The 15,857-nt window shown below is 40.8% G+C and overlaps 1 protein-coding gene across 1 annotated transcript in view; it reads left to right on the top strand.

Annotated features, from left to right (window-relative positions):
• Positions 1-1,167: 1,167 nt before the first annotated feature.
• Positions 1,168-15,857, top strand: part of acsf2 (acyl-CoA synthetase family member 2) — a 28,533-nt gene continuing 13,843 nt past the window's right edge. Inside the window, exons 1-10 of the mRNA XM_061981182.1 lie at positions 1,168-1,277; positions 5,519-5,714; positions 5,784-5,912; positions 5,976-6,029; positions 7,229-7,347; positions 7,420-7,582; positions 7,652-7,747; positions 7,810-7,961; positions 14,281-14,372; positions 14,511-14,587. Coding sequence (XP_061837166.1) covers positions 1,201-1,277; positions 5,519-5,714; positions 5,784-5,912; positions 5,976-6,029; positions 7,229-7,347; positions 7,420-7,582; positions 7,652-7,747; positions 7,810-7,961; positions 14,281-14,372; positions 14,511-14,587 — 1,155 coding nt within the window. The 5' untranslated portion in view covers positions 1,168-1,200. The remainder of the gene's footprint in view (positions 1,278-5,518; positions 5,715-5,783; positions 5,913-5,975; positions 6,030-7,228; positions 7,348-7,419; positions 7,583-7,651; positions 7,748-7,809; positions 7,962-14,280; positions 14,373-14,510; positions 14,588-15,857) is intronic.

The raw sequence follows: 15,857 nt of genomic DNA, 5'->3' as shown, positions 1-15,857 counted from the left end.
TCTACTAATAAAATAGAATATGTACTGTACTGTGTAATCTACTAATAAAATAGAATATGTACTGTACTGTACAATCTACTAATAAAATAGAATATGTACTTCACTGTGCAATCTACTAATAAAATAGAATATGTACTGTACTGTGCAACCTACTAATAAAATAGAATATGTACTGTACTGTACAATCTACTAATAAAATAGAATATGTACTGTACTGTGCAACCTACTAATAAAATAGAATATGTACTGTACTGTACAATCTACTAATAAAATAGAATATGTACTGTACTGTACAATCTACTAATAAAATAGAATATGTACTGTACTGTACAATCTACTAATAAAATAGAATATGTACTTCACTGTGCAATCTACTAATAAAATAGAATATGTACTGTACTGTGCAACCTACTAATAAAATAGAATATGTACTGTACTGTGCAACCTACTAATAAAATAGAATATGTACTGTACTGTGCAACCTACTAATAAAATAGAATATGTACTGTACTGTACAATCTACTAATAAAATAGAATATGTACTGTACTGTGCAACCTACTAATAAAATAGAATATGTACTGTACTGTACAATCTACTAATAAAATAGAATATGTACTGTACTGTACAATCTACTAATAAAATAGAATATGTACTGTACTGTACAATCTACTAATAAAATAGAATATGTACTTCACTGTGCAATCTACTAATAAAATAGAATATGTACTGTACTGTGCAACCTACTAATAAAATAGAATATGTACTGTACTGTACAATCTACTAATAAAATAGAATATGTACTGTACTGTGCAACCTACTAATAAAATAGAATATGTACTGTACTGTACAATCTACTAATAAAATAGAATATGTACTGTACTGTGCAACCTACTAATAAAATAGAATATGTACTGTACTGTACAATCTACTAATAAAATAGAATATGTACTGTACTGTACAATCTACTAATAAAATAGAATATGTACTGTACTGTACAATCTACTAATAAAATAGAATATGTACTGTACTGTACAATCTACTAATAAAATAGAATATGTACTGTACTGTGCAACCTACTAGTACAAGTTTCAATCAATCAATCAATCAATCAAAGCCAGGCAGTCCAGCAGCGCCCCCCGCAGGCCGTCACGTGTCCTGCAGCCATCTTGGGAGAAGTCGTGTTGGTGTGGCCGTCAGACATGTCTGCTCTCCGTCGTCTTCTTCTTCTTCGCGCCAACTCCGCACGTCCTCGCCTTGTTGCTGCCACGGCCCATCGGTAAGAAAGTTCCATCTTCCTTAACGATCTTTGCATGCGCGCCAACTGGACCCTGAAGTCTTTCCGCTCGAGAGCTCCTGAAGAAAATCTGTCTCATGATTTGGCGCCATAAGAAGGAGATTTAACGTGACGTCACGTGATCCCCTCCGCTTTGTAGCGTCAGACTGGATCATCTCAACAGATCGAAGTCGATCACATTCTTCACCTCAACTCATTTCACTAAGACAACTTTATAACATGTCCACTCAGCACTTTGGCAACACGCACACGCACGCACGCACACGCGCGCACACACACGCACGCATGCACACGCGCGCACACACACTCATGCACGCACGCACACACACACACAAGCACGCACACGCGCACGCACGCACACCCACACACCCACACACACATTGTTGGCTCCTGAAAGAGTGATTAAACCGGTTCTTCCGTACGTGTGGCACACCTTTAGTGTATTTTGTTATATATATATCAAAAAGTCTCCTCCTCACCCAGTGGGGTGATATCTGTGTCATCCTCAAGCTGGGGTCCTCTACCAGAGGCCTGGGAGTTTGAGGGTTCTGCGCAGTATCTTGGCTGTTCCTAGGACTGCGCTCTTCTGGACTGAGGCTTCAGATGTTGTTCCTGGGGTCTGTTGGATCCATACACTCTCCCACTTCTGGGGGTTACTCCTCCGAGCGCCCCCACTACCACAGGGACCACGCTAGCCTTCCGTTCCAGCTGCTCTTTCAACCCTTGGTACTTCTCAAGGTTCTCGTGTTCCTTCTTCCTGATGTTGGCGTTAGCTGGGATTGCCACACCTATCACCACCACCCTTTTCTGCCCTTTGTCCACCACCACTATGTCTGGTTGGTTAGCCAGAAGCTGTTTGTCAGTCTGGAAGCAACCTTGGCCCTGTTGTTCTCAGCCACCTTCTGTGGTATGGCCCTGTGGGATGTGGGTACTGGTTGCAGATGTTCCTGTATACTATCCCAGCCACTTGGTTGTGCCTCTCCATTTACGCTGATCCAGCTAGCATCTTACAGCCTGCTACTATGTGCTGGACTGACTCAGGGGCTTCTTTGCACAGTCTGCATCTTGGGTCTGATCTACTCTGGTAGATCTTGGCCTCTAAGGCTCTTGTGCTTATGGCCTGTTCTTGTGCTGCCATGATGAGTGCCTCTGTGCTGTCTGCCAGTCCTGCATTTTACAGCCACTGGTAGGATTTCTTGATATCAACCACTTCCTCTATGTGACGGTGGTACATGCCATGTAGGGGCTTGTCCGTCCAGGTTGTCTGCTCCTCCTCCTCTGCACTCTCATCAGGGTTCTGCTGCCTGAGACATTCACTTAGCAGTTCATCCTTTCGGGACATTTTTTCGATGTATTCTCGAATTTTCGATGTTTCATCCTGAACTGTGGCCTTGATGCTCACTAGCCTTCGGCCTCCCTCTTTCTGCTTAGTGTATAGCCTCAGGGTGCTGGACTTGGGGTGGAACCTTCCGTGCATGGTGAGGAGCTTTCTTGTCTTGATATCTGTGGCTTCTATCTCCTACTTTGGCCAGCTTATGATACCAGCGGGGTATGTGATGACTGGTAGTGCGTACATGTTGATGGCGCAGACTTTGTTCTCACCATTCAGCTGACTTTTTAGGACCTGCCTTACTCTTTGGAGGTATTTGGCTGTGGTTGACTTCCTTGTGGCTTCTTCATGGTTTCCATTAGCCCGTGGGATGCCAAGGTACTTGTAGCTGTCTTGGATATCACCTATTCTTCCCTCTGGTAGGTCAATCCCCTCAGTCCTGATCATCTTGCCTCTCTTTGAGACCATCCGGCCACACATCCCGAAGTCATCGCTGTAGATCCTGGCGGTGTGGATCAGTGAGTCTATTTCTCTCTCACTCCTGGCATACAGCTTGATGTCATCCATGTAGAGCGGGTGGCTGATTGTCGCCCCACTACGGAATCAGTACCCGTAATGATCTGACTGAGGGGCGTTCAGACCTATGCAGAACAGCAGTGGAGATAGCGCATCTCCATGGTACTGTATATGCCACACTTGATGTTGACTTGGGCAATCGGCTGTTGATCTTATACAGTTCCAGACATTCCAGTATCCATGTGTGCGGCATTGAGTCGTAGGCTTTCTTGTAGTCAAATCCAGGCAGTGCACAGGTTGGTCTGTCTCTTCTTACAGTCTCGGGCGACTGTTTTATCAACCAGTAGCTGGTGCTTGGCTCCTCTGGTATTACTGCCAATTCCTTTCTGTGCCTCACTCATGTACTGAGCCACATGCTTACTCATTTGTGCCGCAATGATGCCTGACAGGGCCTTCCATGTTGTGCAGAGACAGCTAATTGGCCGGTAGTTGGTTGGGATGGGTCCCTTCTGGTGTACAATTGCTTTGTTGTCAAATGTTAAGGTGGTATTATTAAATAGGTGTATAATAGTTTGGTTGTCAAATGTTAATGTGGTATTATTACATACTTGCCAACCATGAGACCTCCGATTTCGGGAGGTGGGGGGTGGGGGCGTGGTCGGGGTGGGGCGGGGGTCGTGGTTGGGGGCGTGGTTAAGATATATATTTAAGAAATATTTGACTTTCAGTGAATTCTAGCTATATATATATTTTTTTTATTACATATATATATATATATATATATATATATATATATATATATATATATATATATATATATATATATATATATATATAAATAAATAAAAGAAATACTTGAATTTCAGTGTTCATTTATTTACACATATATACACACACATAACACTCCTCTACTCATTGTTGAGTTAAGGGTTGAATTGTCCATCCTTGTTCTATTCTCTGTCACTATTTCAGAACACACACATTATACAAATATACATTATAAAATCAATAAGAAAAGGGGGGCTCTAATTTGGGAGTCTGAATTAGGATCAGAAGTTCCTATATAAACATTGCGTACTCACGTCGCCATTTTGTATTGATTACTGCAGCTGTGCACTGGATTCATCCACAAATACAAACTACAACTCACAAACACTTTAGAGTTAGGCTCCACCATCAGAATGTGTACTTAAACTTATAAAGATCACATGGATATTATTCAGTGAGTTGATTCACCAAAACTAACCTGTTATACAGGAGGAAAAAGCACACAGGACGTTTCAATTGTTCACAGACTGGTCGCGCTCATCAGAATGACAAGACACTTCCAGTCTGCAGGTGATAGCATTCAATTGGGAAGAAACGTCCTACTGCCCCCTACTGACCAATGTGAATACTGATACATGTGTAATGACAGCTCCAAAAACGAATTCAAACCACAAAATAAAATAAATAAATCAACACAAAAATATGACACATTATGGGTGGGTCACATATGCATGTACAGTAGATGGCAGTATTGTCCTGTTTAAAAGTGTCACAACATTGCTGTTTACGGCAGACCAACTGCTTTACGGTAGACGAAAACTTGACTGCTGTTGTTGTGTGTTGTTACCGCGCTGGGAGGACGTTAATGAAACTGCCTAACAATAAACCCACATAAGAAACCAAGAACTCGCCCTCCATCATTAGCTGTTTATATTGTGGGAAAGCGGACGTGTGAACAGGCTGTCAACACGTCATTCAGGTCCGCATGGAGCTGGAGGGGGCGTGGCCTCCAGCTCCGCCCGAATTTCGGGAGATTTTCGGGAGAAAATTTGTCCCCGGAGGTTTTCGGGAGAGCCGCTGAATTTCGGGAGTCTCCCGGAAAATCCGGGAGGGTTGGCAAGTATGTTTTATTACATAGATGTAAAATTGTTTTGTTGTAAAATGTTAAGGTGGTTTTATGAAATAGTTGTGTATCATTGTTTGGTTGTCAAATGTTAAGGTGGTATTATTAAATATGTGTATAATTGTTTGGTTGTCAAATGTTAAGGTGGTATTATTAAATAGGTGTATCATTGTTTTGTTGTCAAATGTTAAGGTGGTATTATTAAATAGGTGTATAATTGTTTGGTTGTCAAATGTTAAGGTGGTATTATTAAATAGGTGTATCATTGTTTTGTTGTCAAATGTTAAGGTGGTATTATTAAATAGGTGTATCATTGTTTTGTTGTCAAATGTTAAGGTGGTATTATTAAATAGGTGTATCATTGTTTTGTTGTCAACTGTTAAGGTGGTATTATGAAATAGTTGTGTAGCAGGACATGATGTTTGTGTGTCACTTAGTTGTCAGACTACAAGCGACAGTCCTGATGTTTGTTGTTGTGATCAACAGCAACATCCACGTGGAAGCTCCGCCCATCATACCAGCGCTAACCAGCAGCTACGCCCATGGCACGTCCTCCTTCACGCTGCAGCACGCCACGGTGGGCGAGGCGCTGCTGAAGATGGTGGAACGCTGGCCTGATCGCGAGGCCATGGTGTTCGTGCAAGATGGCGTCCGCAAGACTTTCGCTCAGTTCCAGGAGGAGGCCGGTGCTTTTATTTTGGTAACATGGTAGAGGCGCCTGTTCCTGTGTGTGACGCTGGACTTCCTGCAGGTGGACCGCGTCGCCGCCGGCCTGCTGGCTCTGGGTCTGCAGACGGGCGACCGCCTGGCCATGTGGGCGCCCAACACCTACGAGTGGATCTTGTTCTTCTTCGCCAGCGCCAAGGCGGGACTCATCATGGTGGGTGTGACACACAGGAAGTCACCTCTGCTACTTCCTCCTGACTCCTGTCCTGCTCCACAGGTCTGCCTCAATCCAGCCTATCAGCTGCAGGAGGCGGAGTTTGCGCTGCGGATGGTGAGCGAGGTCACGTGAGCATGTGTGTGTGTTAATGATGTGTGTGCATGTGTGTGTGTTGAAGATGTGTGTGCATGTGTGTGATAAAGATGTGTGTGCATGTGTGTGTGTTAAAGATGTCTGTGCATGTGTGTGTGTTAAAGATGTGTGTGCATGTGTGTGTGTTAAAGATGTGTGTGCATGTGTGTGTGTTAATGATGTGTGTGCATGTGTGTGTGTTAAAGATGTGTGTGCATGTGTGTGTGTTAAAGATGTGTGTGCATGTGTGTGTGTTAAAGATGTGTGTGCATGTGTGTGTGTTAAATATGTGTGTGCATGTGTGTGTGTTAAAGATGTGTGTGCATGTGTGTGTGTTAAAGATGTGTGCGCATGTGTGTGATAAAGATGTGTGTGCATGTGTGTGTGTTAAAGATGTCTGTGCATGTGTGTGATAAAGATGTGTGTGCATGTGTGTGTGATAAAGATGTGTGTGCATGTGTGTGTGTTGAAGATGTGTGTGCATGTGTGTGTGTTAAAGATGTGTGTGCATGTGTGTGTGTTAAAGATGTGTGTGCATGTGTGTGTGTTAAAGATGTGTGTGCATGTGTGTGATAAAGATGTGTGTGCATGTGTGTGTGTTAAAGATGTGTGTGCATGTGTGTGTGTTAAAGATGTGTGTGCATGTGTGTGATAAAGATGTGTGTGCATGTGTGTGTGTTGAAGATGTGTGTGCATGTGTGTGTGTTAAAGATGTGTGTGCATGTGTGTGTGTTAAAGATGTGTGTGCATGTGTGTGTGATAAAGATGTGTGTGCATGTGTGTGTGTTAAAGATGTGTGTGCATGTGTGTGTGTTAAAGATGTGTGTGCATGTGTGTGTGTTAAAATGTGTGTGCATGTGTGTGTGTGTTAAAGAAGTGTGTGTTTGTGAGTGTGTGTGTGTGTGACTGTATGTGTGTGTATGTGTGTGTGTGTGTGTGTGTTAAATAAGTGTGTGTGTGTGTGTGTGTGTGTTAAAGAAGTCAATCAATCAATCAATGTTTATTTACATAGCCCTAAATCACAAGTGTCTCAAAGGGCTGCACAAGCCACAACGACATCCTCGGTACAGAGCCCACATAAGGGCAAGGAAAAACTCCCCCCAGTGGCACGTGGATGTGAATGACGATGAGAAACCTTGGAGAGGACCGCAGATGTGGGTAACCCCCCCATGTGTGTGCAGGCAGGCTGCAAAGCGCTGGTGTGTCCTGAGAGCTTCAAGACTCAGAAGTACTGTGACATGCTGAGACTGCTTTGTCCTGAGCTGGAGTCTTCCCAGGCAGGAAACCTGCACAGCCGCAGGTAGCGTCAGGAACACGTCACCACGGCAACAAACACGTAACAGGCCAAGGTTACCATGTCACGTGTGCGCAGACTTCCCGACCTGCGCAGCGTGATCGTCCTGGACAGCCGACAGCCCGGAACCTTCCACCTGGATGAGGTGCTGCAGGCGGGCAGCAGCCGCTTCCTGCGCCAACTTGAGCAGCTCCACAGGAAGTTGTCCTTTGACCAGCCTGTCAACATCCTGTTCACCTCTGTAAGCTTCGCCATGTGACCGCATGATGTCATCACGCCTCGTCCTGACTCATCGTGTGTGCGTCGCCAGGGAACGACGGGACGACCCAAAGGCGCCACCTTGACGCACCACAACATCGTCAACAACGCCTTCTTCGTGGGCAAACGTGTGGGCTTCGACTGGCGGGTGAGTGGCGCCGTGTGCTAACAGTACCACGTAGGGGACCACTTCCTGTGCTTTTTCCTCAGCCTGCCACACGAGTCTGCCTTCCTGTGCCGCTGCACCACTGCTTCGGCTCCGTGGGGGGCGCCGTCTGCATGGCGGTGCACGGCATCTCGCTGGTCTTTCCGTCGCCGTCTTACGATTCCAGAGCCAACTTGGCCGCCATTGAGAGCGAAAAGTAAGACGTGCCAAACAAGTTATTATATTTATGATATCTAAGTGCCCCCGCATCTCAGAGCCTGCCCATTGGAGTTGAACCCATGAGACGAGAGGGGAGCCTCCCTCCGCCTCCAGGTCAGGGGACTGGTCCTGACTGTTGCTCGTGTTAACACGCCAAGAGTACATTCAGGGTACTCTTGCTGGGGGACTTTAACGCTCAGGCATGATCGGGAGTCTAAATTCAAGTGGTTTAGACTCGTCGTGTTCAAGATTAAGGGTGTCTCTATGTGCACCTGGCACCAGGACACCTTGGGCCGCAGTTCAATGGCTGACTTTGTTGTTGTGACATTGGATTTGAGGCCCATGTCTTGGACACTTGGGTGAAGAGGCAGGCGGAGCTCTCTATCGATCACCCCCTGTTGGTGAGTTGGCTCCGATGGTGCAAAGTTCTACCTCAAGTGGAGGAGTTCAAGTATCTCGGGGTCTTGTTCGCAAGTGAAGGAAGAATAGAACGCGGCAGTGATGCAGTCACTGTACCGGTCTGTCGTGGTGAAGAGGGAGCTGAGCCAGAAGGCGAAGCTCTCGATTTACCGGTGAGTCTACATTCCTACCCTCACCTATGGTCACAAGCTTTGGGTAATGATCAAATGACAAGGTAACAAATGAGTTTTCTCCGCAGGATGTCTGAGACCAGCCAGATAGGGTGAGGAGCTCGGTTATCCGAGAGAGGCTCAGAGTAGAGCTGCTGCCCCTTCACGTCAAGAGGGGCCAGCTGAGGTGGCTCGGGCTTCTACTACAGATGCCTCCTGGACGCCTCCCTGGTGAGGTGTTTTGGGTATGTCCAGCCAGGGGGAGGCCTCGGGGTAGACCTCGGACATGCTAGAGGGATTATGCCAGTGGAACTAAGGATAAGGCTGGGGACAGGGAAGTCTGTGCATCTTTCTTTAGACTGCTAGTGAATGCGATCCTACCCAGAGTTCTTAAGGCTCTGAAGGCTGTGGTATTTCTTTGTTGACAAGATTGTGCAGAATTGGACAATGGAGGAGGTGCCTCTGGATTGGCTTACCAGGGTGGTGGTTCCTCTCTGTAAGAAGGGTAACCGGATAGTGTGTTCCAACTATTGTTGGATCACACTCCTCAGCCTTCCGTATAAGGTCTATTCAGCTGTCCTGGAGAGGAGGCTACGCCGGATAGCCAAAAATTGGATCCAGGAGGAGCAGTGTGGTTTTCGTCCTAGTTGTGGACCTGTGGACCAGCTCAATACTCTTGTCAGGGTCCTTGAGGGTGCCTAAAAGTTTGCCCAATCCATCTACATGGGTTTTCTGGACTTTGAGAAGACGTTTGACTGTGTCCCTTGGGAAGTCCTGTTGATAGTGCTCCAGGAATGTGAGGTATCGGAACGTCTGATTGTGGTCGATGTCAGAGCTTGGTCCGCACGGGTTGGCAGTAAGTTGGACTTGTTTCCAGTGAGGGTTGGACTGCGCCAGGGCTGCCCTTTGTCACTGATTCTGTTCATAACTTTTATGGAGAGAATTTCAAGGCCCAGTCAGGGCGTTAAGATGGTGACTGCAGAATTAGGTCTCTGCTTTTTGTAAATGATGTTGTCCTGCTGGCTTCATTGGGCCAGGATCTTTAACTCTCACTGGATCAGTTTGCAGCCAAGTGTGAAGTGACCGGGATGAGAATCAGCACCTCCAAATCCATGGTTAAGAGTGTGCCGTCTTTAGTTTGGGGACAAGATCCTGCCCCTGGTAGAGGAGTTCCAAAAAATTGGGGTCTTGTTCACAAGTGAGGGAAAAGGGGATTGTGAGGTCGACAAGCGGATCGGTACGGTGTTGCGGACTCTGCATTGATCCGCCAGGAAGAAAAGTACGTTTAGATGCAGATATTTTTCTTATGCCCGAATTATAAATAATGTAAATAATTCAATGTGATGATCTTGTGTGATGACTGTATTATGATGATAGTATATCTGATAGTATATATCTGTATCATCAATCAATTTAAGTGGACCCCGACTTAAACAAGTGGAAAAACTTATTACCATTTAGTGGTCAATTGTACGGAAGATGTACTTCACTGTGCAACCTACTAATAAAAGTCTCAATCAATCAATCAATCAATCAATCAATCAATAGCCGGAAAGCTAAGCTCTCAATGAACTGGTTCCTGTCCTTAGCAATTGTCATGAGCTTTGGCTTTTGACAGAGAGGAGAGAGACCGCAGGTATTCATACACCAAACATTCATCCATTCATACACCAAACACTCATCCATTCATACACCAAACATTCATACATTCATACACCAAACATTAATCCATTCATACACCAAACATTCATACATTCATACACCAAACATTCATTTATATTCATACACCAAACATTCATCCATTCATACACCAAACATTCATATATTCATACACCAAACATTCATCCATTCATACACCAAACATTCATCCATTCATACACCAAACATTCATCCATTCATACACCAAACATTCATATATTCATACACCAAACATTCATCCATTCATACACCAAACATTCATCCATTCATACACCAAACATTCATTTATATTCATACACCAATCATTCATACACCAAACATTCATATATTCATACACCAAACATTCATCCATTCATACACCAAACATTCATTTATATTCATACACCAATCATTCATACACCAAACATTCATTCATATTCATACACCAAACATTATTGATATTCATACACCAAACATTCATTCATATTCATACACCAAACATTCATTCATTCATACACCAAACATTCATTCATTCACACACCAAACATTCATTCATATTCATACACCAAACATTGATATTCATACACCAAACATTCATTCATTCATTCATACACAAAACATGTATCTATATTTATACACCAAACATTTATTAATTCATACACCAAACATTCATTTATATTCATACACCAAACATTAATTTATATTCATACACCAAACATTAATTTATATTCATACACCAAACATTCATTCATATTCATACACCAAACATTCATTCATTCATACACCAAACATTCATTCATATTCATACACCAAACATTGATATTCATACACCAAACATTCATTCATTCATACACAAAACATTTATCTATATTCATACACCAAACATTTATTAATTCATACACCAAACATTCATTCATTCATACACCAAACATTCATTCATATTCATACACCAAACATTGATATTCATACACCAAACATTCATTCATTCATTCATACACCAAACATTCATTCATTCATACACCAAACATTCATTCATATTCATACACCAAACATTATTGATATTCATACACCAAACATTCATTCATTCATACACAAAACATTCATCTATATTCACACACCAAACATTTATTCATTCATACACCAAACATTCATCCATTCATACACCAAACATTCATACATTCATACACCAAACATTCATTTATATTCATACACCAAACATTCATCCATTCATACACCAAACATTCATATATTCATACACCAAACATTCATCCATTCATACACCAAACATTCATCCATTCATACACCAAACATTCATTCATATTCATACACCAAACATTATTGATATTCATACACCAAACATTCATTTATATTCATACACCAAACATTCATTCATTCATACACCAAACATTCATTCATTCATACACCAAACATTCATTCATATTCATACACCAAACATTGATATTCATACACCAAACATTCATTCATTCATACACAAAACATTCATTTATATTCATACACCAAACATTCATCCATTCATACACCAAACATTCATACACCAAACATTCATTTATATTCATACACCAAACATTCATCCATTCATACACCAAACATTCATCCATTCATACACCAAACATTCATTTATATTCATACACCAAACATTATTGATATTCATACACCAAACATTCATTCATATTCATACACCAAACATTCATCCATTCATACACCAAACATTCATCCATTCATACACCAAACATTAATTCATATTCATACACCAAACATTCATCCATTCATACACCAAACATTCATTCATATTCATACACCAAACATTCATCCATTCATACACCAAACATTAATCCATTCATACACCAAACATTCATACATTCATACACCAAACATTCATCCATTTATACACCAAACATTCATATATTCATACACCAAACATTCATCCATTCATACACCAAACATTCATCCATTCATACACCAAACATTCATTCATATTCATACACCAAACATTCATTCATATTCTTACACCAAACATTATTGATATTCATACACCAAACATTCATTCATATTCATACACCAAACATTCATCCATTCATACACCAAACATTCATTTATATTCATACACCAATCATTCATACACCAAACATTCATTCATATTCATACACAAAACATTCATTCATTCATACACCAAACATTCATTCATTCATACACCAAACATTCATTCATATTCATACACCAAACATTGATATTCATACACCAAACATTCATTCATTCATACACAAAACATTGATCTATATTCATACACCAAACATTTATTAATTCATACACCAAACATTCATTAATTCATACACCAAACATTCATTCATTCATACACCAAACATTGATATTCATACACCAAACATTCATTCATTCATACACAAAACATTTATCTATATTCATACACCAAACATTTATTCATTCATACACCAAACATTTATTCATTCATACACCAAACATTCATTCATTCATACACCAAACATTCATTCATTCATACACCAAACATTCATTCATATTCATACACCAAACATTATTGATATTCATACACCAAACATTCATTCATTCATACACAAAACATTCATCTATATTCACACACCAAACCTTTATTCATTCATACACCAAACATTATTGATATTCATACACCAAACATTCATTCATTCATACACCAAACATTCATTCATATTCATACACCAAACATTATTGATATTCATACACCAAACATTCATTCATTCATACACAAAACATTCATCTATATTCACACACCAAACCTTTATTCATTCATACACCAAACATTATTGATATTCATACACCAAACATTCATTCATTCATACACCAAACATTCATTCATTCATACACCAAACATTCATTCATATTCATACACCAAACATTATTGATATTCATACACCAAACATTCATTCATTCATACGTCCAACATTCATTGGTGTATTTGTGTTTAATTCATAATGACTTCATAGAGGTAAAAATCATGGAGTGTTGAAACAATAAAATATATTCATGTTGTCATGTCAGTGATGAAAAGGTCTGTGATCTGCCACTTCTCCTGCCAACATGGCCGCCAGCTCTCTCCTCATGTGTTGCTCAGGTCATGTGACCCTGCGTCTCATGTGTTGCTCAGGTCATGTGACCCTGCGTCTCATGTGTTGTTCAGGTCATGTGACCCTGCGTCTCATGTGTTGCTCAGGTCATGTGACCCTGCGTCTCATGTGTTGCTCAGGTCATGTGACCCTGCGTCTCATGTGTTGCTCAGGTCATGTGACCCTGCGTCTCATGTGTTGCTCAGGTCATGTGACCCTGCGTCTCATGTGTTGCTCAGGTCATGTGACCCTGCGTCTCATGTGTTGCTCAGGTCATGTGACCCTGCGTCTCATGTGTTGCTCAGGTCATGTGACCCTGCGTCTCATGTGTTGCTCAGGTCATGTGACCCTGCGTCTCATGTGTTGCTCAGGTCATGTGACCCTGCACCTCATGTGTTGCTCAGGTCATGTGACCCTGCGTCTCATGTGTTGCTCAGGTCATGTGACCCTGCACCTCATGTGTTGCTCAGGTCATGTGACCCTGCGTCTCATGTGTTGCTCAGGTCATGTGACCCTGCGTCTCATGTGTTGCTCAGGTCATGTGACCCTGCGTCTCATGTGTTGCTCAGGTCATGTGACCCTGCGTCTCATGTGTTGCTCAGGTCATGTGACCCTGCGTCTCATGTGTTGCTCAGGTCATGTGACCCTGCGTCTCATGTGTTGCTCAGGTCATGTGACCCTGCGTCTCATGTGTTGCTCAGGTCATGTGACCCTGCGTCTCATGTGTTGCTCAGGTCATGTGACCCTGCGTCTCATGTGTTGCTCAGGTCATGTGACCCTGCGTCTCATGTGTTGTTCAGGTCATGTGACCCTGCGCCTCATGTGTTGCTCAGGTCATGTGACCCTGCGTCTCATGTGTTGCTCAGGTCATGTGACCCTGCGTCTCATGTGTTGCTCAGGTCATGTGACCCTGCTTGTCCCACACCTTTGCTTGCAGGTGCACCTTTGTGTACGGCACACCCACCATGTTTGTGGACATGATCCACCAGCCTGACCTGCACCTGTACGACCTCACCTCTCTTCTCACAGGTCAGCCACTCACTCAGTGTGTGTCTGTGTGTGTGTGTGTTTGCATACCTTTACGTGTGTGTGTGTGTGTGTGTGTGTGTGTGTGTGTGTGTGTGTGTGTGTGTGTGTGTGTGTGTGTGTGTGTGTGTGTGTGCGCAGGCATCATCGCTGGCTCGCCGTGTCCTCCAGAGCTGGCAAAGAAGGTGATGTCCATCATGGGAATCAAGGAAGTCACAGTGAGTGATGTTGTCCACTAGAGGGAGACAAACCTCAGATACACACTTTTCATTATTATTAATTCTTATCATTCATGTCATTTATTACACTATCATTATATAGTTGTATCATTTATTACACTATTATTATATAGTTGTATCATTTATTACACTATCATTATATAGTTGTATCATTTATTACACTATCATTATATAGTTGTATCATTTATTACACTATTATTATATAGTTGTATCATTTATTACACTATTATTATATAGTTGTATCATTTATTACACTATTATTATATATTTGTATCATTTATTACACTATCATTATATAGTTGTATCATTTATTACACTATGATTATATAGTTGTATCATTTATTACACTATCATTATATAGTTGTATCATTTATTACACTATCATTATATAGTTGTATCATTTATTACACTATCATTATATAGTTGTATCATTTATTACACTATCATTATATAGTTGTATCATTTATTACACTATCATTATATAGTTGTTTCATTTATTACACTATCATTATATAGTTGTATCATTTATTACACTATCATTATATAGTTGTATCATTTATTACACTATTATTATATAGTTGTATCATTTATTACACTATTATTATATAGTTGTATCATTTATTACACTATCATTATATAGTTGTATCATTTATTACACTATTATTATATAGTTGTATCATTTATTACACTATTATTATATAGTTGTATCATTTATTACACTATTATTATATAGTTGTATCATTTATTACACTATTATTATATAGTTGCATCATTTATTACACTATTATTATATAGTTGTATCATTTATTACACTATTATATAGTTGTATCATTTATTACACTATTATTATATAGTTGTATCATTTATTACACTATCATTATATAGTTGTATCATTTATTACACTATTATTATATAGTTGTATCATTTATTACACTATTATTATATAGTTGTTTCATTTATTACACTATCATTATATAGTTGTATCATTTATTACACTATCATTATATAGTTGTATCATTTATTACACTATCATTATATAGTTGTATCATTTATTACACTATTATTATATAGTTGTATCATTTATTACACTATTATTATATAGTTGTATCATTTATTACACTATTATTATATAGTTGTATCATTTATTACACTATTATTATATAGTTGTATCATTTATTACACTATTATTATATAGTTGTATCATTTATTACACTATCATTATATAGTTGTATCATTTATTACACTATTA

The sequence above is a fragment of the Nerophis lumbriciformis genome, linkage group LG32 (genome assembly GCF_033978685.3).
Source record: "Nerophis lumbriciformis linkage group LG32, RoL_Nlum_v2.1, whole genome shotgun sequence".
Taxonomy (NCBI): Eukaryota; Metazoa; Chordata; class Actinopteri; order Syngnathiformes; family Syngnathidae; genus Nerophis; species Nerophis lumbriciformis.
This window is presented reverse-complemented; position numbering and strand designations above follow the sequence as displayed.